The sequence below is a fragment of the Leptopilina boulardi genome, unplaced genomic scaffold, assembly GCF_019393585.1.
Source record: "Leptopilina boulardi isolate dan_hultmark-lab unplaced genomic scaffold, ZJU_Lbou_2.1 LbouV2_167, whole genome shotgun sequence".
NCBI lineage: Eukaryota > Metazoa > Arthropoda > Insecta > Hymenoptera > Figitidae > Leptopilina > Leptopilina boulardi.
The window spans coordinates 222,908-248,302 of record NW_026137715.1 but is presented as its reverse complement, the minus strand read 5'-3'; the positions used below and the strand labels follow the sequence as shown (position 1 = coordinate 248,302).

The 25,395-nt window shown below is 32.0% G+C and overlaps 2 protein-coding genes across 3 annotated transcripts in view; one reads left to right on the top strand and one right to left on the bottom strand.

Annotated features, from left to right (window-relative positions):
- The window catches only part of LOC127277427 (fat-like cadherin-related tumor suppressor homolog), a 307,324-nt gene that overhangs the window by 130,937 nt on the left and 150,992 nt on the right, over window positions 1-25,395 (top strand). The window lies entirely within an intron of this gene.
- Window positions 387-730, bottom strand: LOC127277429 (uncharacterized). Its single transcript, XM_051298535.1, has one exon. It carries the CDS (start codon window positions 648-650, stop codon window positions 393-395), a length of 258 nt encoding a protein of 85 aa, XP_051154492.1. The 5' UTR covers window positions 651-730; the 3' UTR covers window positions 387-392.

The following is a 25,395-nucleotide window of genomic DNA, read 5'->3' as shown; positions in this document are numbered from 1 at the left end:
TCTCCTTCTTGGAGTTGAGTGTTTTGCCTTCTTCATAACCTTCTTTTGAAGAGACGATTTATTCTAATTCAAAAAAAAGCTTTGACGCGTCGAGGGCTCAATGTTCAAATATTAGGATTACATGTATTAATAGTAGACGAGGAGAAATCGGTTTCTTTTTTGTTCTGCCCACATATTATTTACTCTTTTTTTTGGAAATAAAATGTACAGTTATTAATATTAAATTAGAGGTGTAATTTTCATAATTGGGTAAAAAAGTTGGGAAATATTTGAGATAAATTTTGTTTTTATGATGAAAATTTTTTTTTGTATTTGTTATATATATGATAATTATTATGCTGGTCATCCTCATTTTTTTCACTCCATTTCCTCGTCCTGTTGCTACTTAAAAATTACTGTTTTTTTAATGTATTTCTTACATATCCTTTAATTATAGTATTATTTTCCTTCTCCTCCCTTTCCTCCTGCCCCTTTTCACCCCTTCCTCTTCCTATTTTCTTCCCCTTTTTCCTGCTCATTTTCTTCTCTTTTTCCTCTTTCTTTTCCCTTTCCTCCTCCATTTCCTTCTTCCTATTCTTCTCCCTTACCTTCTCTTTTTCCTTCCCTTGTTCTACTTCCTTTTTCCTTTCCTTTTCTCTTTCCTTTTCCATTTCCTTCTACCATTTCTTCTCCTCTTTCCTTTTCTTCTCCTGTTCCACTTCCTTCTCCCATATCTTCTCCCTTTCCTTCTCCTACTCCTTTTCCTACTCCCTTTCCTTCTCCCATCTCCTCTCCCTTACTTTCTACCTTTGCTTCTCCTATCCCCTCTCCCTTTCTTTCTCCCTTACCTTTTCCCATCGTCTCTCTCATTCTTTCTCCTCTTCCTTTTCCCTTTTCTTCTTCTCCTGTCTCTCTTTTTCCCTTTCCTTCTCCCTTTTCTTTTCTTCACCTCCTTTCTCCCTTTCCTTCTCAACTTCCGACAGATTTCTTATTCCCACCCTAAAATAGGATATCCTATGAATTTCCCACGAACTTTCTTAATCCCATCGTAGTATTTAATACCCTACGGGTGTCTTAATTCTATCTTCCGGACTTCCCTACGGATTTCTTAATCCTAATATAGGATTTATTATTATTTGTATTATAACATTATTCCCTAGGATGTCTCAAGGACTTCAGTGGATATTTCCTAATTTCCTTTGAAGCTGACGAATAATTCTCGGCACATTTATTAGGATATTGGTTAAATATCCACTGTTTTAAGGGAAGTCTCCATTTAACCTATGGAATACGGCCCTGTCACTCTCGCTCTTTCTTTTTTCCCCTTCGCCCTCGAGGCAATGCACCTCGTCGAGGAACATTGACCTCGTCGTTGCTGCGGCCCTCTTCGCACCGAGTGGGCCCTCTTCTCTCGTCCTCTGCCCTCTCCTCCAGCCCCCCCTGCCTTTCCATTCCCTCTACCTTCATCTCTTGTTGGTGAAGCTCGTCGCCTTACGCCGCCAGGAATAAACTAACCTTTTCGGTTCTTTCTTTCCTCGTCGTCGTCGTCTTCGTAGTCGTCGTCGAAGAAGAAGAATCACGATAAGATGAGTGCGAAAATTAATTGGCCAGGTTCAGAGAGGAGCTATTTTCGCAAACATAACTCGTTGTTTTAATTTCTAATATTTATATATTTTTTTCAGAGAATAGTATAATTTAATTCACAAACGGAATTTTGGAATTTATGTTGGAATGGGAATAATTATTTTCCGCAAATCCTATGTAATTTCCGCTAGAAGAGGGAAGGGAACTAGGGCGGAAATAATTATAGAATTCCGCCGAAATTTCCTTTTTGGAGGGAAATTTTTTGGAATTCCATTGGTAAAGGAAAGGAAACTCCGGCAGACATAATTATGGAAAAGTCCCAAGAAATCTCGACGTTTCCCTTTCATTTCTGGAGGGAAATTCTTTGGAATTCTGTCGGAGGAGGAAAGGGAACTCCGGTGGAAATAATTATTAAAATTCCCACGATATCTTGAGGTTTCCCTTTCCTTTCCGCCATATTCTTCAGATTTCGGCGGAATTTCCCATATCTTTCCAGCAGAATTCCGATCGTTAATTTCCTTACCAAAAACTGAAATAGAAATTCAGCGGAAATTATTATCAAAATTCCAACGCAATCTCTATGGTAATTCTATTGGGAAGGAACATTTTCAAGTGGAATGTAAATAAAAATTCCTCCCTGCACTCAAGACGAGTAGCACACTTATATCACATGAAGTGCATCTCGGCAAAGAAACGATGAAGATAGAAAGAGAAAAGCGTGAGAGATTTAATTTTTCTCCTCTCCTTCTCTCTTTCTATCTTTCGTATTCACATGTTTCTGGTTTATCTTTAAAGACAACTGACGCCCACGAGATGGAAGATTCGTCTGATGGTCTTTTCTGTCTCTCCTTTCGCTCATCATCATCATTATCATCATCTCAATGTGGATCATAACTCGTTTCTTGTCTCTGGAGGAATATTTTGATCTCATTCTCATTCTCCCTGCCCTTTTCTCTCTTCCCTCGAGGGTTTTCTGCAGCCGCTGAGTCTCGTACTTTGTGGTTGGAATCTGGGTGCCTTTTCAGCGAAGTTGGTTGTTCCCTTTTAAAAGCCATCGCATCACAGAGAGAGAGAAAGAGAGTCGGCACATCATCGCGATGAGGTTAATCGCTACTTAACCTAATTTTATTCTCGCGCCTTGATGCGCGCCTCCGAGAGAACAATAGGATGCTCGTTGCTCTTGCATCATATCTCGCGAATCTTTCGTCAAATGTGACTCAGATTCTCTCGCATTGCTTTTCAGTGTGATAATAACTTTTTGCGGGTCACAAGAGATGTGGTAATCTTTCTTCGTTCGCTGACTTCTTCATTCATAAAATTTCTAATGAAACTCCTCTTCTTTTTTTTCCTATTCTATTTTTGAGTCTTTTTTTCCAAAAAATGGTGAAAAATAAAAAAAAATGTTCTGAAGAAATAAATGAAATTTAAATTAAATAAATATTTCTTTTTAGAATAAAAAAATTTCGGTCTAATAAATTTAATATATAGCGATCTGTCTTCTTCTTCTCCTCCTCCTTCTTCTTTCATTTCGTTCAGGCTGGTTCACATTATCTCGATACTTCTCGACCTGCGTGGGCCGTAAAGCACGCGGCGTGCACTCGCATTTTGCAACTATCTGGGGATCGATCGCCCAGCAAAACTGATCTCTCTCTAGAATCCCTGGAGATCGTAGATCCAAAAAGAGATCCAGCGAGAGAGACGCATCCTGACAACTCCGTTACCTCGTCTTGACTTTTATTTTGAGCCTGTCGAATCGAGGCCACGATCTACAGTCGAGTTATTTATGATTCTTGATTTTGTGGAAAAAAAAGAAACGGGAAATTCATACATCCGGGATTAGTAGGTGCTTTTAGAGAAAATTTTATCTGAAATTGAGAATTTTTTTTGAAGCAAGGTTGCTGGAAAATTGTGAATTATATATGTTGATTGAAAAAATTGAATAATCATATTTTTACAAATTAATTAACGTGTCTCCATATCGTTGTTAATTTATAATTATCCTTCCTCTTCCCTTCCCTTTACTGAATCCTTTACCTTTCCCTGCTCCCTTTCGTCTCATTTTCCTTCGCCTTTCCCTTCTCCCATACCCTCTTCCTTTCCTCCTCTTTTCTCTTCTCCATTTCCTATTTCTCTTCCTTCTCCCTTATAATCTCTTTTTCCTCTTCCTTTCCCTTCTCCTTTCTCCTGTTCCTTCACCATTACCATTTTTCCTTCCTTCTTCTTTTCCTTCTCCCATTCCATTTCCTTCTCCTCTTCCTTCTCCCTTACCATCTCCCTTTTCTTCTCCCATTCCTTTTTCCTTCTCCTCTTCCTTCTCCCTTACCATCTCCCTTTTCTTCTCCCATTCCCTTTCCTTCTTCTCTTCCTTCTCCATCCTTTCTCCCTTTCCTCCTCCTTTCTCCCTTTTCTTCTCCTTTAAATTTTTCCATTCCCTCTCCCTGTCCTTCTCCCTTACCTTCTCCCTGTTTCTGAAAATAATTTCAAATTGAATAAAAAAAAAGATTCGAGTAATAATTTGAATGATATAAATCTAATCCAATATCATCAATATGAAAAACATTCCAATCAGAAATAGAATCGAAGATCCGTTTTAAAATAAAATTTTTTTTCATTTCCCTTCCTCACTGAGAGGAAGCTTTGTACTTTTTTTTCTTCTATTTTTTACCAACATCCGCACTGCGATGCTTGAATCAAAATTATAGATCTGTTTTCTCTCTGTGTATATATAATATACACATGGGAAAAGTCGTGAACAAAAATACGAGGTTTAGCTGTCGGAGGCAGTTTTAAAGTTGGAAAATGTTTCTCGTCTGTTTAGACGAGAGTGAGATTTTTCATTCCAAATCTCTCTCTGAGTCGACAGGTCTCAGTAAAAATACGTTATCTAGATACACACACACAAACACATCAAGTGAGAAATTCCATCATGGTGAAAAAAAAATTTTTTTTCTATATTTCTTTTTACATTTTTTTTTTGCATGTAGCAACACATCATAACGAATGTGGAGAACAATGTACACACCACTGGTGGTGTGCGTGTAGATAGATAATCTTTCACAATTTTGTGGACAATGGCGTCAGTACAGTGTATATCTTTTTTTTTTTGCCCTATACCAGTTTTCCCCTTCCCGACAACTTCTCGTCCACTCCCATATAGTATAACACTTTTTTTCATTCTATACACCACGTTCCATAACGTTACCCCCTGACAGTCCACACTTCACTCGGACTCTACTTCTGTCTCTTTTTTCTCCTTTATTTCCTTTCTTCTTTTTTTTCATTTCTTGTTTTTTTTTGGTTGTTTAGCAACTCACATGGAAAATGATGAACTGGCTGGAAAATTAACAGTGAACTGAAACACGATGTTTTTAGTAGTAAATATTTTTTACAAAATTTTTTTCAAGTCTTTAGAAGAAAACTTATTTAATCATTTTTTTTAGAAAATACATTTTTTAAAAATTTTTTAAAAATATATTAAAAAAGTTTTTTTTTTAATTAAAAAAATAATAATAAAGAGTTCAAGAACTTTTCTAAAATATTTAATTTTATACAATTTTTTTTTTTATTTCACGAGCATTTTTGTGGTAATTCCTTTGTATATAATGAGGGAACGTATCAACCAAAAGTTTATAGATAAATGAACAAAACTTTTAAATGAAATTAGTGATAAAGTTCCTTTAGAGTGACTGAACATTTAGAATTAAATTAGTCACAAGCTCTTTTGAATGAATAAAAAAATGTTTTAAATTAAATTTTTGTTTTTAAATATAATATGAAAAAAAATTACAAACAAATATAATAATAATAATAATAATAATAATAATAATAATAATTTAATTATTATTTAAATGTACCATTGAAGAAGAGACTAAAATAAAATGGACATAATATACTAACAAGATAGAAATGAACCATTGGATGAAAATGAAGGCTACTTTAACTTAAATAACAAAGCGAAAGATATTCAAATGTGAAATTTTGAAAGTGTCACAAGATCTGCTTATTTCAGTTTCACTTTGATGTAGAGAAGTTCATGTCTGGTTTTACCACACAGAGTCTTCCTACACCACTTGTTTGGCACAAGGGCGGTCTGACGTACAATGAGGCTCATATTTATGTGATGAGATCTCGTCCCTCGTCAAGATATATATATATAGTCAACTAGAGAGTGAAAGAGAGAGAGAAAAAAAGAGTGAGAGAGAGAAAAAAGTTCGCTCGACTTTTTTTTCATAAACTAGATTTACATGCGATAAAAGGCCAACGCGCCAGGCAAAAGACTCCAATGGCATTACGCACGAGTGGATATCGACAATTCTGTCGCATTGTTGATTCCCACCAGCAGTTCCACTAGGACACACCAACTTTTTCGATAATTCTTTTCCCAGCGGTTGTAAAACTGTCCAGCTGTCAAACTTCAAATCCATTCTACAATCTCACTCTCTTCCTCTCTCTATCTCTGTCTTTTTTTACTATATTCTAATGACACATGATGGTAATTGAAACTGATTTAAAGACAGAGCTTATTCTCTGTAGCATTGGCAAAAAGGAAAAGAAAAGTTGAAAAATTTGTTCTTTTCCTTCTCCTTCTCCCTTTCCTTTTCCCTTATCGTGTCCCTCAATCTTTCCTACTCCCTTAACTCCTCCCTTTCCTTTTCACTTCTCCCTTATCTCCTCCCTTTCCTTTTCCCTTATCGTTTCCTTCTTCACCTCCTTCTCCCTTTCCTTCTTCTTTATCTCCTCCCTTTCCTTTTCCCTTCTCCTTCTCCCAAAACTCCTTCTCCCTTAACTCCTTCTCCCTTAACTCCTACCTTTCCTTTTCCCTTCTCCTCCTTCTCTGTTTCCGTCTTCCTTTTCTTCTCCCTTATCTACTCTCTTTCCTTTTCCCTTATCGTCTCCATCTCTTCCTTCCTTTCCTTCTGAGTTTCCTCCTCTCTTACCTCCTCCCTTTCCTTTTACCTTATCGTCTCCTTCTTTTTCTCCTTCTCCCTTATCGACTCCTTCTATGTTTCCTCCTCACTTTACGTCTTATTTCACTTCCCTCTTCTTTTTATTCCTTCTCCCTTACCTTCTCCTTCATCTTCTTCCTTAATTCTATTAAATCTTTTTGATTCCCTAAATAATAATTTTTAACTTCCTAACATTTTTCTCCTATAAGACTCTTTATCCCTTTAATTTTTCTTCTTCTTTTATACAAGAGAAGAATTATATATTCATAATGCCTCTATTTAATCTTCTTTTTAAGGCGTATACAAAAAGCAAAAAAAATGCGTAAAACGGCAATTCGAATTATTTTTTTATATAAATATAAAACAATTTTTGGTGATTTTTCTTCTTGACAATAAGGAAAAGTATTTATCTAAAATAAAACGAAAAATATGAAATAGAAGAAAGCCAGAGGAAAATGGTGAAAAGATTTTCAAGCACATAGAAAGAAATGTCGAATTTCTATCTCTTTTATCTCTTAGAGTTTTCGTCACGTTTTTAGCTCCCATTACTCCTGTTATCGTGACACTCGCTGTCCCAAGACACGGTGATATAATTTCTTCTTATGTTTTCTTTCTTCCTTCCTTTTTGTACTAAATCCAAGCTGCATTTATTTTATGATACTGAATTTAGTTTAATCGTCCCTTAAATAATAATTTAGTTGATTTTTTTCTTTCGAGAGTTGTTCAATAAAAAAAATAATAATACCATCAAATTATAATTAAAAATTGAAGTGAAAAAAAATAAAAACCAAAAAAAAAAGTAAAAAAAAAATTTTTTTTCATTTTTTTTTTTTTTGAAAACTAAAGCACTTTTTGAAAATAAACCGTGGAATAAGAGTTGATTGAATAAGACGCTAGCAAGAATTGGTTGGATTAAGACTCTACAAGAGAGCCAAATCGGTCGTCGTCGTTGTGTGTGTGTAAGAGAGAGAGAGAGAGAGAGAGAGAGAGAGAGAGAGAGAGAGCATTTATGGGTCTCTAACGAGACGTTCATTCAAGTAGACGTGAAATATGGATTTTTTTCTTCACTTTGTACTGAGGGAATCAATTGAAAATCAAATTTCTTAATAAAGTGTGAGACTTTCTTTTCTTTCTTTTTATTGAAATTCATTCAATTCTCCTTTGAGATGAAAATATTTTACAATCAGTTGATTTCTGTATAATTATTTTTTTATATTCTTATAATTATTTTCTTTATTCGTTAATTTTCCGTTTTTTTTAAATATTCCTAAAATCATTGAATTATTTTTGTTTTTTTTTTTTTTGCTTTTTCTCTTCCACTGAAAATAAAGAGGAGAAGAGGGAGGAGATGAAGGAAAAATAGATAAAAATGAGAAGCAGAAGGAGAAGGATAGGTTAATGAAAAGGAAAGGGAAAGGGAGAAGAAAAAGGAGAGGGAAAGGGAGAAGGAAAAGGAAAGGGAGAAGCAAAGGGAAAAGGAAAGGGAGGAGGAAAGAAAGAAGGAGGAGGAGAGGAAAAATGAGAAGAAAAAGGAAAGGGAGCGAGAAAGGTGAAGGATAAGGAAAGGGAGAAGGAAAAGGAAAGAGAGAAGGGAAGGGAGAAGAAAAAGGAGAGGGAAAGGGAGAAGGAGGTGAAGAAGGAAAGGAAAAAGGAAAGAAAGAAGGAGGAGGGGGAATGGGAGAAGGAAAGGGAGAAAAAAAGGAGAGGGAAAGGAAGAAGAAATCAAATAAAAGCCAAAAAGAGGAATTGGGAAAAATTACCAACTTCCTTCTCTTCTCATCATTCCACTATTTTTTTTGTTTTGTTTTGTTTTTTTTTTGCTGAATCAACAATAATAGATTAATATAACTAAAACAATAGATAGCACTTTAAAGCCAATTCTATTCTCGAAATCTCTTTTGGGAAAGTGGATTCTGGAAATTTGATCGAGCCGGAAGTTCAATTTTCGAGACAAGCCGTTAAATTAATGTCCGTTGGCGAATAGTGGCAATATCAAATTAATAGGTCAGCTCTAGCTATCGCAATCCGGCTACAAACAGAAGGTAAAATCCCCTCAGCGCACTTGATCAAAACGAGAAACTAAAGTCCTCACTGGGCACAACTCGGCTAATATATATAAAAGCCTTGTTTCTGTATATATATATATATCGATCCCGTTGTGATGTTCACATTATTTCCGATTTTTCCCAACGATAAATTATTGTCAACTTAACCAGATTCAATTAATCATTTTCTTCAAAGCCTAGCAAATGTATATATATGAAGTACTTTAAAACATCATTGGTAATAGCACATTTCCTTTTTTTGTAAATCATCATTTCGATTCAAATCAGTAGAATATATATATATATGAAATACTCTTTTGTAAAATTGCATTGTTATTTCATCAAATGTTTGCTGCAATATATTTTTTTACGTTTAAACTTCAATGAACCATTTTTTTTTATTTTTAATAAAATACCCCGAGGCACGCACCCATCACGTTTATTTGTGAATAATATCTCTATTTATATACAAATGCTGCATTTGATTTTAAATATCACATGATGTTTTCAATAAAATTGGAAATTTTTTTGTTTTTTTTTTTAAATTCCTTAAACACATATCTATAGTGAAAAATGTTTATTTGCATTTCAAATTTTAATTAAATTTCACTGACAAAAAAAGAAAGAAAGAAAAATAATTTAATTATCGAAATTCATATGAGTAATTAGAGATTGAAAATAAAATGAGAAGCTTCTTGTAAAGTGAGAGAAGTGAAATAATACATTAATTGAGCACACACCTGTCATTTGAATATTTTGATCGATGCGATTTCTTATGTCCCGTAGGAGACATGTTTATACCAAAAAAAAAAAAAAAATATTAATTACCATCAAAATATTTTTTTGGGGCGGAATACAGTGTTAGTGTATGTGTTGTGAAACTTTGCGTTCTGAATTACAAGAAGCGATTAATGCTCAATCAGTTGATTGATCACCCCGAGTGAAATAACCCAGGGGCGAAAACTGAAACTTGGAAATCGAGTTCAGTTTTGCACGTGAGAGAGAGTGAAGCATGTCGACTGAACGATTAATCGTCATGTCTTGCTTCCTCCATTGATGCGTTTGCATATATATATATATATATATATATATATATATATTGGCACGCGCATCGCAACCACGAGCCGTTCCAGTTCGAAAGTCGCGTCATTGATGCACAAACAGTGAGAAAGACTCTTGTCTGACCGGTTGTCCTACCTGTTTCAACCAATCAGTTCTCAAATTATAAATTAATTCCAACCAGGTTTCGATACAGTTTTCTCTCCCTTTGCCTGTTTGTTTCCATCTCCCGTTCCTTCTCCCTTTCCTTCTCCCTCTCCTCTTCCTTCTCCCTTTTCTCCCGAGGAGAATTCTCCGAAATTATTCACTTAATTGACGGCATCCTTAATTTTTCGTTAAGCACTCCATAGAATGGAGAATGGGGGGGAATTATTGAATGTTATTATCGATGTTTCGTGAGAGGATATCACGACATATGAGCAGCCTGAATTTGGTAGTTTGGAGAATGATTATGATGAGGTTTTTTTTATGTTTGCCAATTAACTTTATTGAACATTGCTGTTATGGGATTAAGAAATCAGTGATGAGTTAACATTAAATTAAATTTCGGTAAAGGAGAATCTCTTTATTGAAATTAACTATTAAAATCATTAAATGTCAATGTTTTAGGTGAAATAATGAGGAGAAAGGATAATTGCAAATGGAAGCGAGTTTCAATAATAATTTAAATTGAGAAAGTAATGAACGCACAGTAAGGAAATTTTCCAAAGAGTGTGGAAATCTCCCGCACTGAATTCTGACGGGAATTTTTTTCATTTCTCCTTCCTTCTTCTGAGGGAATTCCGACGAAGGATTTCCCTTAGGAAACAAAAATTCCCTTAATATTCCCGCGGAATTTCTGTAATTATTTCTGCCGGAGTTCACTTTTCTTTTTTGGCGGAATTCCATAGGGATTCTGGATTATTCCATCGGAATTTCAGGGGGAAATTCTATGGAATTACATAAGAAGAGGGAAAGGAAGTTGGATAGAAATTAGTTATTGAAATATATAATTATTTCCGCCGGAGTTCCCTTTCCTCTTCCAACGGAATTCCCTAGAATTTCCCTCCGGAAACCAAAGGGATTTATTAACAAAAAGAAAAAAAATTATTATCTAATAAATTAAATAATAACAAGGGCATTAGTATAATTAAATTCTTGTATAAAATCAAATTTTATAATTATATATACATCGAATTATGCAACGGAATTTCGTTGTACTTGAAGAAATATATTGCGTGTAAATACCATTACAAAACAGGAGGAAATGAATGCCAGTTGCACTGGTTGCAAATCCTCTTTACAGTTCTCCTACTTGTCGTCGTCGTCGTCTTCTTGTTGGGACAATGAGGATTAGATGACAAAACAGCAATTGATCAATCGACCAGGATTCCGTTCAACATGTTCCATGCTTTGTTCCTCAAGCTCTAATTCGACCAGTATATGCTATTCTCATTTATACCTCATTCAAGGGAACGAACTGGGAATTTCATGAAATTGAGAGGACAAAATAGAAAATCTCAATTTTCAATGAAATTTGTTGAAGAATTTACCACTTTTTATAATGATTAACAATTTTTAAACAAATATTTTGTAATTTTCCCTATGAATTTTTTTTTAATCCTTGAAAAATTTTGCACTTTTTAAAAATTTATTAATTCATTATTAATTTAGATAACTATCTTTTAATTAATTTTTACAAAACAATTTTTATTTTTGTCTGTTCCAGGTGAGTTTTTTATAATGAGGATGATGATTCGTTCATGCTGTGCCTCTCTCTAAAATTCATTCACTTAACTATATGCTGTACGTCTCGAGAAAATCCATTTATATCGATCGTGAATTATCCAACCGTAATGTGTCAAGAGAGGAGATCCAAATGGGCAAATCTGTAGATGATAGTGAGGTAAGCTTGCAAGAGAGAGAGAGAGAGAGAGAGAGACTCCGTCATCCAATGTCTAATTTCAAACACGTCGAACGCACACACGAGGTAAACAAGACTGTTTCCTCTCTTTCCTTCAATATATATATTTACCTGATGATGGGTGTAACCCACTTTGTCGGCGATAATGTGGTCATTCAATATAGCGTAAACCTTGGGTTTTCCTTATCTAGCAGTCGGTTGAACAAACCCTTCAACGTAAACATGATTAAGCTGTCCCCCCTCACCTGCTCTCTCTCTCTCTCTTTCCTCATCTCTTCATCTCCTTTTGCCGATAACCTCCCCCTTGTGTCAACTGCACGATTATATATATATATAGGGAGTAAGTTACAAATAGGAATCTGATGTTTTTAATGAAATCTTACTTTCTAGACTAATTATTTTGAAATTGTCTTAAGGTTAACTAACAATATTAACATATATAGATATACATAAACCATAACCGTAATCCTCGATATAACCCCAACATAAAGCTTTACATAAACCCTAACCTCAACCCCAACTTTAACTTACAACTTAACATAAACCTAACATACGCCCAAACATAAACCCTAACCTTTACATAAGCCTTTCATAGTCCATAACCTGAACCTTAACCTCAACCCTAACCTTAACATATAAACCTAACCCCTACGTAAACCCTTACGTAAACCATAAACCTAAACCTTAACATCAATCAAACATAAACACTGAACCTAACCCTAAAATAACCCCAACAGAAACCTTAGATAAACTCTTACATATACCATCATCTTAACATAACCTCTTACATAAACGTAAAACATAACATAAACATAACATAAACATAAACCTTAACAAAAATCTAAAATAAACTCTAACCTTAAAGCTATCCCTAAAGTTAACCCTACACAAATCTTTACAGATACCATCATTTCAACATAAACCCTTACATAAGCCCAAGACATAACATAAACCTAACACAAACGATAATCTCAACCCTAACCTTAACATAAACCTAACCTCAAACCTAACCCCTACATAAATACTTACGTAAACTATAAACCTAACATAAACCCTAATATAAACTCTAACCCCTACCCTAACTCTTAATGTAAACCGAACATTAACCTTTACATATTCCCTAATTCTAAGTCTAACACTATAATTAACCCTAACATGAACCCCCACATCAAACATAAAATAAACCATAACCCTAAAATTAACCCTAACATGAACCCCTACATAAACCCTTACATTATATAAACTCAAAACCTAACATAAACCCTAACCTTAACATAAACCTAACATAAACCATAGCATAAAACGTAACCTTAAACCTAACCTTAACATAAACCTTTACATAAACCCTAAAACTAACCCTAACCTTAACATAAACATGACATGAACCCTAACCTTAAAATTAATCCTAACATGAACCCCTATATAAACCCTTACATTATATATAAACCTAAAACCAAACATAAACCCTAACCTTAACATAAACTTAACATAAACCATAGCATAAAACGTAACCACAACTCTAACCTTAACATAAACCTTTATATAAACCCTAAAACCTACCCTAACCTTAACATAAACATAAAATAAACCCTTGCATAATCCCTAACATAAATCCTAACCCTAACATAAACCTTAACTCCTGCATGAAACCTTACGTAAACCCTAACCTTTATTCTAAGCCTAATCCTAACCCTAGCATAAACCCAAATATAAAACTTAATCATAACCTAAACTCTAATCATAATTCGAACAAATATCATTACCTTAATATCATAATCGATAATCCTAACCATAACTTGAATACTTATTCTAACCCTTATTCAAAATTTTCTCCCAAAGTAACTATTAATTTATTTACAAAAATCGAAATAGAAAGAAATAACGAACAATAAATTACCAAACAGACAAATAATAATAACAACAATAAATTACTCTGTCTTTAAAAATTCTTAAATTTGAATTTCAAAAAATACTAATTTTTTAATAAGTTTCAAAAGAAAAAGGACTTTATATATTCCTAAAAACCCCGTCGAATTTTTTTCCAACACTAAATTAAAAAAAAAGAATCTCACTGTGTGAGGTCGGGAAAAAAATAAAATTTATGGATTTGAAAATTTATCATAAAGAAACATCAGTTATTAATAGGGATTTATTTTATATATATTTTTTTTTTATTTAGAAGGAATTAAAAATTAGCCTCAAATTTGGTGTGTAAATTGATTTCATTAGGGGAAATATTTCGAAACAAACACACGTGTCTTACAAGACATAACAGTAGATAAAGATTAAACATTCCTTAAGAGTTAAAGATCAAGATAATCATGCAATGGAGTTTTAGAGATTAGATTAACTCTCTTTCTCTCTATTGAATGGAGTATATTGGTGGCCATCTGTTCAACTGCGGCTAATTTAGGTGTCACGAACATATACATATATATATAGATATTGAGAGGGGATAATTAATTGTAATTGCCGCCGTATCTGTGAGTAGTAATGGACGAGTCACGGAATCATAAGAAATATATATATATATACCTTTAATCAGAGGCGTTTAGAAGATGAAATCTGATAAATTTTCCCCACACACACACACTGCGGAGATATCCAAACTCTCCTCATCTATTAACCAATCATGATGAAAAGCCCCGCAAGAGATTGAATGTCAAGATTTCGAATTTCCAAAGTCGTCGCCCTTTTGTCACTGTCAGCTAACCAGGAATCCCACTTTATATAGAGAACCGAAAGCCAATTTATTTTAGGGTGAAAAAAAAACTTTTCTCTCTTTTATCCCTAAATAACATCATCAATGAAGTGATGTCACTTAGAGAAAAGTTACCCATGAAATATTTGAAATTCGCAAAATTGATATAGGAATCAATCAAAAAAAAAAAAAAAAAAGAATTTGTTTTAAATTCGAATTTATTTTTTCTTAGTTTATTTTTTAAAAAAAGAACTTTTTTTAAAATTCTTGATAATCAATACATTAAAGTATAGTTTTTAGTGTTAATTGTTATCTATTGAATAGTACGATTGATTGATGGATTCTATTGTGGATTCACTTATGGATTAATTATTGGTTGATAAAGTGTTTGATAATGTTTATTAAATTGTAATAGTGTTTGAAATATGGATTGATTGGATAGTAAATTTTATAATATTGATTGATTGGTGGTGTGATTGATGATTTGATTGATCAATAAATTGGTGTATTGATTGGTGAATTAATTGATAGACTGATTGATAAATTTATTGTTGAATTGATTGGAGGATTGATTGAATTTTGGATTAAATAATGTATCAATCCGTTGATTGATAATTTATAAATTGATTGATTGATTTATTATACTTATAATTGGTGAATTAAGAATTTTTTTTTAGAAAATCGATTAAATTTAATAAAAAAATAAATAATTCATGGATCATTTACAGGAAAGTTCAGTAGATTGGTGTGCTGATTGATTGATTTATAAATTTACGGACTAATAAATTGTTTCTGGATTAATGGATTGTTGTTGAATTAATTCACAAATTGTTTATATCAATAATTAATGAATTGATTTGTAGACTGATTGATTGATTTTTGGATTAATGGATTGTTTTTGAATTAATTAATGTATTGTTGGATTTATTAATAAATTGTTTATTTTATTAATTGACGGATTGATTGGTAGATTGATTGATTGATTTATTTGTTGATTGGTTAAGCAATTCAGTATTGGTTAAGTAATGGACAATTTATATTATTGATAATTGGTGGATTAAGTATTGGATTTATTAGAAAATTCATTGTTTTGAATGAAAGATCGAATGATTGAAAAACAGATTGACAGAAATGAGTGGATTGAACGATTGGTGGATTCAGTCTTGAATTTATCACTGTATTGATAATTTCTCAATTGGGTAATTTTGAATTAATTAATAAATTGATTGAAATGAATAAAATATTAAATGATTGATTGATTGATTGATGGAATTATGGATTGTTTTTGAATTGCTTAATTCGTTGTTGTAATGATTAATAAATTGTTTAATGAATTTTTTATTTCGTTGATTAATAGATTGATTGGTGGATTAAATTTTGGATTGATTGGCAGATTGATTGATTGATTGATTGATTAACCGATTAAGTATGTATTAATTGATGGATAATTTATTGTATAGTATTAATTATTAAACTGATTAAAATGAATAAATTATTAAATAATTAATGGATTGATTGATGAATTTTTTATTTAATTAATTGACAGATTGATTGGTAAATTAATTAAAAGATTGATTGATGGATTGGTAGAATAGTATATTAATTCTTTGATTTATTAATTGGTTCATCAAATAAAGAATTTATTACAGTTTTAATTTATTGAATTGAATAAAAAATTAAATGAATGGTAAATTGATTTAAGTTCTGTTTGGTGGATTATTTTGTAGATTGATTTATAGATTGATTACTTTTTTGAGTGATTAACAATTTGTTGGATTATTTTCTATGAGTTCATTAATTAATTGATTGGAAAATTGATTAGTTAATTAAACAATTAATCAGTGGATTGATCAGTGAATTAGGTAATTGATTGATATGGTGAAATTAATTAATTAATAATTTATTTTGTAATAAAATAAATTTAAAAATGTAAATTTGAAGAAATATTTTGTTTTTTAAATTTTTTTATAATTTTCCTAGTATATTCAATTTTATATTTATTATTCATTGTCTAAATATTTATTTAATTACACAAAGTATTTTCAATTTTATTTTTTTTATTTACATTATTCCAACATTTATTTACGGTGAATTGAATTTAAAATTTCCGTTTCGTTTAATTTATTTCTGTTATATACTGAATTTGCGTGTTTAATGATACTTATTAATTTGCTCCATTCTTATCGGAAACAATTGAAATAAACTTCGTTTGCATGTCTCCCCTATGTGAAGATTCAATCGTCAATAAAAGTCACAGTTACACGCTTTGTTTCACAATAATTTCAATGTCCTGTAGGAGGAAAAAGAAAAAGAAAATAAAAACAAGCAAAAATAAAAAATATTTTAATTTTTCTTCCCCATTCGTGACGATAATTTAAATCTGTCTCAAATAATATTGTCACTTTTACATGATTTATTTCGTTATTGTTTGTTTGTTTCTTTCTTTTATTATTTATTCACGGAAACATAAAATACTTTTAAATTAAAAGAATTATTTTAATTAATTATATTTAATTATTTATTTATTCTATTTTTATTATTTTTATTTAAAATATGAATAAAATTTTTTTTCTACTAGTATACTTTTATATTTGAGTGAATTAATTCAGTGGCAATCTTCTCTATTTAGAGATGTGTTATTTTAAACCACGCATACTCTTAGGTAATTTTCTTTATAAACGCCCATTTAGGGGTATTTCTATCTCAAGGACGACCTTTTAGAGGCGCTATGTATTAAACCACGCCCACTTAAAGGTGTTTCCATCTAAACTCCGCCTACTTAGGGGCGTTTTCTTCTAAACCACGCCCACACTTAGATCATTTGATTTATAATGATGCCCATTTAGGTGTATTTCTATCTAAAGAATGCCTACTTAGAGGAGCAATCTATCAAACCACACCCACTTCAAGGTGTTTCTAACTAAATAACGCCTACTCATAGGCGTTTTCTTTTAAACCACGCCTACTCTTATACAATTTTATTTATAACCACGCCCATTTAGGAGTGTTTTTATCTAGAGAACGCCTACTTGGAGGCTTTAATTATCCAACGATGCCTACTTATAAATGTTCCTAATTAAATTCTGTCTACTTAGAGGCGTTTCCCTTTAAACTACGCCTACTATTAGAATTTTTATTTCTAACCACGCCCATTTAGGGGTGTTTTTATCTAAGGAACGCCTACTTAGAGACGTTTTTATTCAAATCACGCCTACTTTTAAGCAAATTTATTTATAACTACGCCTATTTAACAGAGCTGATATTATAGAACGCCCTCTTGGAGGTGTTATATATATCGAACCACGCTTATTTGGAGGCGTTTTATTTTAAACCACGCCTACTCTTAGGCAATTTTATTTATTACCACGCCCATTTAGGGTTGTTTCTATCTAAAGAAGGCGCTATCTATCAAACCACGCCTAGTTAAAGGTGTTTTTAACTAAACTCTGCCTACTTAGAAGTTTTCTTTAAAACCACGATTACTTTTGGGCAATTTTATTTAGGTTAGAATTAGAGTTGGGGTTAGGGTTATGATTTTAGGGCAATGATGTTAATATTAGTGAGAAAAGTACTTAAATAAAAATGAAAAGTTTAAAGATAAGAAACAAAAAATAATTATTTGAGTAAAACAGAGTTTTAGATAAAAATAAAAAGGTTAATGATAAAGACCACGATACGATTATATAAAAAAAAACTAGAATTGTAGAAAGTAAAAAATAGGAAATTCTAAAGGAAAATGTGTTAATGTTAGACATGAGAAAAAGTTATAATACGTAATTGACCTCTATTACAAGCTCAACGTTCTTTTACAATAATAAACTGAATCAGACATTTACTGTTAGCCAACACGAAAACTCCCTCTCTCTCTCTCTCTCTCTCTCTCTCTCTCTCTCTCTCTCTCTCTCTCTCTCTCTCTCTCTCTCTCTCTCTCTCTCTATAATACAGTATATACAGAAAATCGTGATTTTTCCCTGAAATGAAAAAAGTTTGCTTAGATTTACAAGTTATGAATCGACTCTAACGCGTATATTTCATTAAGTTGTGATATAACAAAGGGCTCATGTGTAATCCTGGATTCACGATGTTTTGTTGGTGCCATGTTTCAAGCCACAATACCTATTGAAGTTTGTATTTTATCCTGGACGTTTGTTTGGTAAAAGGAAAACAATGGAATATTCGAGTATATGAATCGTTTGCCTCGAGGGTAAATAACGCATTCTATAAAACAAGAATTAAATTTTATCAAAGGTATATATATATATTGTAAAATCCGGTATATGCCCGTGTGAATATAATAAATTACCATTGACAATGTGTTAAAATTTTCAACAAGAAAACGTCACTTTCAAGAATATGTGTGTGTGTTTTATATAGTTTCTATTTTATTTATCAAAAAATTTTTTTTTTTATCAATTTTTCAATACAATATATCTATATGAATGGGGTATTCACTATTTATATATATATATATATATATAGGAAAAACGGTACAGTTTAATACTTCTAAAAGCAGTAAAACTCTCGATGTAATAAAGTGACACTAATAAAATAATAACTGCTGTATTTCATTAACTTAACAAGCAAAGAGAATTACAATTTTATATCAACTTTATTAATTAAAATTTAATATTGCGCGTCATAAAAAGCAGGTGCTGTGGATATTGCAAAAAAATCTTGTTGTGTGTGGCCATGTTTCTTTTTTGTTTTTGTTGTTGCTGTTTTTTTTTTGTTTCACCAAAATCGGTAACTTGAAACTTTTCATTGTTACCGAAATTGCTTGCTTGAGTGGTTTGAGTTTAACAATGCTTTTTCTCCGTTGAGAGCTAAACGAATGATTACGGACACTCACACACACATACACATACATACATAAAAGAAGGGAAGCCCACAACTCAAAAAAAAAACCTGTGTAGAGTCATATATATAAATTTTGTAGAGTCATTCTCAGACGGAAGTAAATTTTTCTCTTAGTGATACATATATATAGAAAAAAAAGTTGGTTTGCTGGCCGCACCAATTAACAATTAATGCGGTACCCTTTGATAATGATGAGCGCATTACGCTTTTTTTTCTTCTTCTTCTTCTTTTTAACTTCGTAAACGTTAAAACTCCCCCTTTCACTAACAATAAGTAAACAGTTATTTTCATTTTATCATACAACTTTCGACATTGTGCAAAAAAAAAAAAAAAATTCGATGCAGTATAAAACTTTAGGATTTACTTATCCTGACTTTGATATAAAGAAGAAAAGTTATTTTATAAAAAAAAAAAAAAATTCTGTTTTTTCTGCTTTATATGATTATTAAAATAAACCTCTCGTACTAAGAGGATATTACTTTAAAAAAAAATAGTCGAAAAATATTTTTAGTAAGAAATTTTTGTAATTTTTTATGCAAATTTTCCTATTACAAAATTATCACTGAAGTAATCCTCTTAAATTTAGAGAATTGCCACTGACGTAAAAATCTAAAAGTGAGAGGAGTTTGACTTATGGGTAGAGTTAAATTTAAAAGCATTGTTTACGGTTTTGTTAATGGTTTAACAATAGGGGTTACGGGTAGGATTAAATTTAGAGTTAAATTTAGGGTTTGGATAATGGTTTAAATAGGGGTTAAGGTTAAATTTGAAATTAGGGTTAATGCTTGGATAATGGTTTCAATTAAGGTTTAGGTTAGAATTAGGGTTTAGGGGTTGGATATAGTTTAAATAGGGGTTTGGGTTAGGGTTCGGGTAACGGTTTTAATAGGATTTAATTAGGTTAAGGTTAAATTTAGGTTTAGGGTTCAAGTTTCGGTTAAGTTTTCTGGTTTAAATTGGAGTTTGGGATTAGGGTTTGGATAATGGTTTAAATAGGCGTTGTGGTTAGAGTTACAGTGAAATTTAGGATTAGGGTTATGCTTATGGTTGCGGTTAGGTTTAGAGTTGGGGTTTGAATAACGGTTTTAATACCGATTTAGGTTAGGGATTGGGTTAGGGTTAAATTAAGGGTTTTTGATAATGGTTCAAATAAGTGTTTAGGTTAAGGTTAAATTTATAATTAGGGCTTGGGTAATGGTTTCAATTAAGGTTTAGATTAGAATTAGGGTTTTGGATCTGGAAAATGGTTTAAATAGGCGTTGAGGTTTGGGTTCAGCTAACAGTTATAATAAGGGTTTATTAGGTTATGGTTAAATTTGTGGTTGGAGTTAAGGTTGCAGTTAGGAGAATGGTTTAAATTGGGGTTAAGGTTAGAATTAGGGTTAAGGGTCTGGATAATGGTTTAAATAGGGGTTTATTAGGTTAAAGTTAGGGTTAAGGTTAATCTTAGGATTAGTATAGAGATTAAGGTCAATGATAATATTAGGGTTAAAGTTAGAGTTACGCTTAAAGTTAGGGTTATGGTTACAGTTAGGGTTAAGTTTAGGTTTCCGATTTGGTTTAAAATTGTGGTTTGTGTTAGGGTAACGGTTTTAAGAAGGGTTTAGGTTAAAATTTAAGTTTGGGGTTAAAAAAGGGTTTTAGGTTATATGCTTTGCATTAGGGTTAAATTTAAGATTTAAGTTATGATTAGGATTTGGATAATTGTCTTAATAGGAATCTACTCTATTTTACTCAGGAATTATTAAAATACCCAAACTTAGAATTTTCCAAAAGTAAAATATCAATTTAAAAACTTCCCTCTAATCAAAATATTAAAATATTTTATTATTCATATAAATATATAATCAAAAAAATACAATTTTGAAAATAATCATTTAATCCAAAATTTAATACATCTTTTTTTTAAAAAAAAAAAAAATGATAATCTTGATGATATGAGATTTTAAACGAGAGAGAACATTGTTTGGAAGGAAGAAGAGAGAGGGAGGGGGGGGTTTGAGGGGGAGATGAAATTTAGTGAAGCGGATTAAATATGGACCCCATTGAAAATGGTGGTGACTGTAATAGTAACCCCTCCACATTCACATAAACAACGGAACGCCTCTATTCACTGGTATTTTGCATTGTACTCCATTCAAGCCAGTGAAATATTCAACGTACACTCCAGCTGCCACTCGTCTTATCACATTCTGAAAAACATCACGTTTGCTGCACACAGAGTGCGAGAGAGAAACTTACCAGCTTGGTTTAAGCGTTCGATGAAAATTACTGTCTCGACAACTTGGCACAAGTCTCTCTCCTCACTCTCTCTTTCTCCATGAAAGCCTGAGCGTAGACAAATATGCAGAATAAAAACATTTGATAAATCAGATTTATTCATCTATCATATATATAAAGGCCTGTCTCTGGCATTATATTATTCTATTCATATAAAGTAGTCACAGTGTATTTTTCGAGTGTCACTAATGATGAGGATGACAATGGCAAAGTGAAATGTTGAAAACTTCTTTTCCTATGCATATATAGTCTTTTAAAGATAATACAAAAAAGAGTAACTTTTTTTATATACATTACTGTTTGAATTTTTTTGAGAATTTTATTTTCTTTTTTTCAAAGCTTCTTTAAACTTGCAAGTAGGCGTGGCTTAAAAATAAATGCCCTTTTAATAGGCGTGCTTATAAATAAAATTTCCTGAAAGTAGGCGTGATTTAAAAGGAAACACCTATAAGTAGGCGGAGTTTAGTTAGAAATACATCTAAGTAGGCGTAGTTTGATATATAATGCCTCAAAGTGGGCGTTTCATAAATATAAGTACCAATAAATAGGCGTGGTTATAAATAAATTTGCTTAAAAGTAGGCATGGTTTAAATGGAAATGCCTCTAAGTGGGCGGAATTTAGATGAAAACACCCATAAATGGTCGTGGTTATAAATAAAATTGTCTAAAAGTAGGCGTGGTTTAGAGGAAAATGCCTCTAAGTAGGCGAGGTTTAGTTACAAACACCTCTAAGTAGGCGTGGTTTGATAGTTATCGCCTCCAAGTGGACGTTGGCCTCCTGAGTAGGCGTGGTTATAATTAAAATTTCCTGAAAGTAGGCGTGATTTAAAACGAAAACGCCCTATTTAGGTGGTATTTATATAGATACGCCTTCAAGTGGGCGTTCTCCTCCTGAGTAGGCGTGGTTATAAATATAATTACCTGAAAGTAGACCTCCGTTCAATTTGTTGAGTTTTAACATTTATATTTTTTGTTTGCAATGTCTAAAACCGCAACACTACGAAGTTACATGAAATGTCACTATATCGTGTCTAATATTAGAAACCATCATTCAAGAAAGGGTTAAGAATGGCGGGAGGAATGCATTTGACAAAATGAAAAACATCATTGAAAATTGTCAACAATTTGTTCCTTTCAGTAATTGTAAAAATAATACATTTTTTTTTTTGCTTTAAATTTTTTATTAGCCTAAGACTTTTAAGAGAACAGACACATTCCTGAGTAGATATAATTTTTTTTTTGTAAAGCTAATAAAAATATGAAAAACAATAAGGTTTTAGAATCTGCGTGACTAAAATTTTTATGAATTCAAATTAACATACCTGTCTCTTTCAAAAAACAAATGAAATATACAGGCGCCAGAAAAAATTTTTTTTTCTTTTTTTTGTTTCTGGATGTGAGTATATTTGAAAGTCATGACGACCTGATCGATGTCGATGTATTACTAATGTAGACGTCAAACTCTTTTGCCGGTAGGAGGGCAAGCAAAAATAAAAAAAAAAAAAAAAAAGAAGAGGAATTTTCATGGTTACAGCATGTGGCGAAAGGTTCACGAAAAATTAATGGATGTTGGAACGTTTATGAATTCCTTCTCGTCATTGTATCTTATTGATGACAACCACAGTGATTTGAGTTATTTTTATAATTTTTTACTATTTTAAATTATAAAATTTCGGTTTTAATTAGCAGTTTTTGTCTAATTTTTTAATTAGCTTGAATTAAACAAATTTCTTTTCTGTTTACAATTAATGATAATGTAAGGGTTAATGTTAGGGTTAATCTCCTTCTCTTTCAACCTTTTAGAATTCTTCTATAACATTTTCTTATTGTCTTATCGCCTTCTCCCTCTCAAAATTCTCTTTGAATTTAGAGCAAAAAGATAATTTCTCTCTTACACTCGGAATTTGTTTATAAATATTAGCAATACATTCAGAGATAATGCTGAATTGCTAATTTTAACGAGTCTTTTTGATCGGGAGATTTGAGAGGGAATATAAATAAACTTCAAGATGTGGGAGCGTACATAACATACATTCGTCAGATGAATGATAAGCGTCTCTCTCTCTCTCTCTCTCTCTCTCTCTCTCTCTCTCTCTCTCTCTCTTGCGACGAGTTGAAGTGGCTTTTAAGAAGGAAAATTAAGAGCCAATCTGGACGAAGAATTATACGATAAGATTATAAAAAAAGAAAAATAAAAAAAAAAACCTCATAGGTTTAAACGAATAGTACAAACGTTACTAGTAACCTCGATAAAGAAGAGATTAATATAACAAGCAGCGGCATGTCACGTTAAGAAAATTTCGTAATGTGCACACATACATTTATCGGGGCCATCGTGATTACAGTTTTCTTGGCGTCGAAAGCAAGAGACGATGAATATTATGCTGATTTGTATCGCAAAGAGAGAAACAGACAGAGAGAGAGAGAGAGAGAGAGAGAAAGAGAAGAAAATTTTGAATCTAAGAATGTTACTCACCTCACGATTAAGCTCTTTGATATTTTGATTAATAGAAGAAAGTTATTTTCTTTACAAATTCGTTACTAATTTATTAATTAATTAATCAATTAATTTTTAATCGAATTTAAAAAAAAAATTGTTTCAATAATTATTCAAATAATTAGCATTTCATTAATTCACTCTCTTGTAACTGTCCAGATAATTAACACACTAATCTCTTCTAAAGAAATAATCTTTTAAGCCTCTACGTACATATAGTTTAGAGTTAAGCTACTTTAAGATAGGTAGGATTAACACGAAAATGTATTTTAGTATCCGTAAATGACAAAAAAAATATCTTTACGTGGGCGTTTTTTTAAAGAGGCACGCCTCTAAGCAGGCGTGGTTCTAAATAAATTCCCTGAGAGTAGACATGGTTTTAAAAAACACCCTCTAAGTAAACATGTTTTATATAATAACATCTCTAAGTAGGCGTGTCCTAGATAGAGACGCTTATAAGTAGGCGTGATTCTAAATAAAGTTTTGAGAATAGGCGTGGCTTGAAATGAAACGCCTCCAAATGGGCGTGGTTTGAATATAAACACCTCTAAGTAGGTGTAATTTGACAGATAGCGCATTCAAGTGGGCGTTCTTTAGATAAAAACACCCCTAAATAGGCGTGGTTTTCTGGATAATCGCCTTTCAGTTGGCTTGGTTTATTAGATAACTCCTCCAAGTTGGCGTGTGTTTAAATAGAAACACCTCTAAGTAGACGTGGTTTAAAAATAAAACGCCTCCAAGTGGGCGTGTCATAGTAAAAAACCATTCTAAATTGGTGTAGTCTAAAATAAAACGCCTACGAGTAGTCGGAATTTAGATAGAAACTCCTCTATGTAGGCATGGTTTTCAAATAAAATACCTTTAAGTGGACGTTTTAAATAGTAACGCCTCTCAGAAGGCGTGGTTTAAAATAAAGCACATTTAAGTAGGCGTGTTTTAGACAGGAACGCCTCTAAGTAGGCGTGGTTTAATATTAGTTGCCTATTAGTAAATGTTGTTTCATAGAAAACATTTCCAGCGTGTTTCAGATAGGAACGTCTTTAAGTAGTTAAATAATAATTTTCTTAAGACAAATTTCCATAATTCGATTTTATCTTTATTTTAATTCGTATTGTTATTATTTCTATTAGTTGCGAGTACAATATTACGCTACAGTTATATTTTGTTTTTCTTTCTTCTTCTTTTTTTTATTTAAATTTTAGTCTGAATTTTAAATTAATTTTTATTTATGGAAATACTATTAGTTGTATTCTGGATGAAGAAAAATATTTTTGTTTTTATTTTCATGCTTCATTTATATGTTTTTCAACTGAAATTGGCTGCATCAATTTTTTTTTGAATTGAATTTATATACACAGCATAAAAGGAGTAGTTCTGCTTTAAGGTGAATGAAAGGAAACGAAGGCGGAGGGAGAAAATGCAAGTCAGTGCCCATTATTACCATAGTCCCTTTCTATTGCTGAAAAGAGAAATGGCCCTTGATCCCAATCTTGGAGAAAATTAGACCTCACAATCAAACTCTCCAAACCCACCTCACCCTTTAA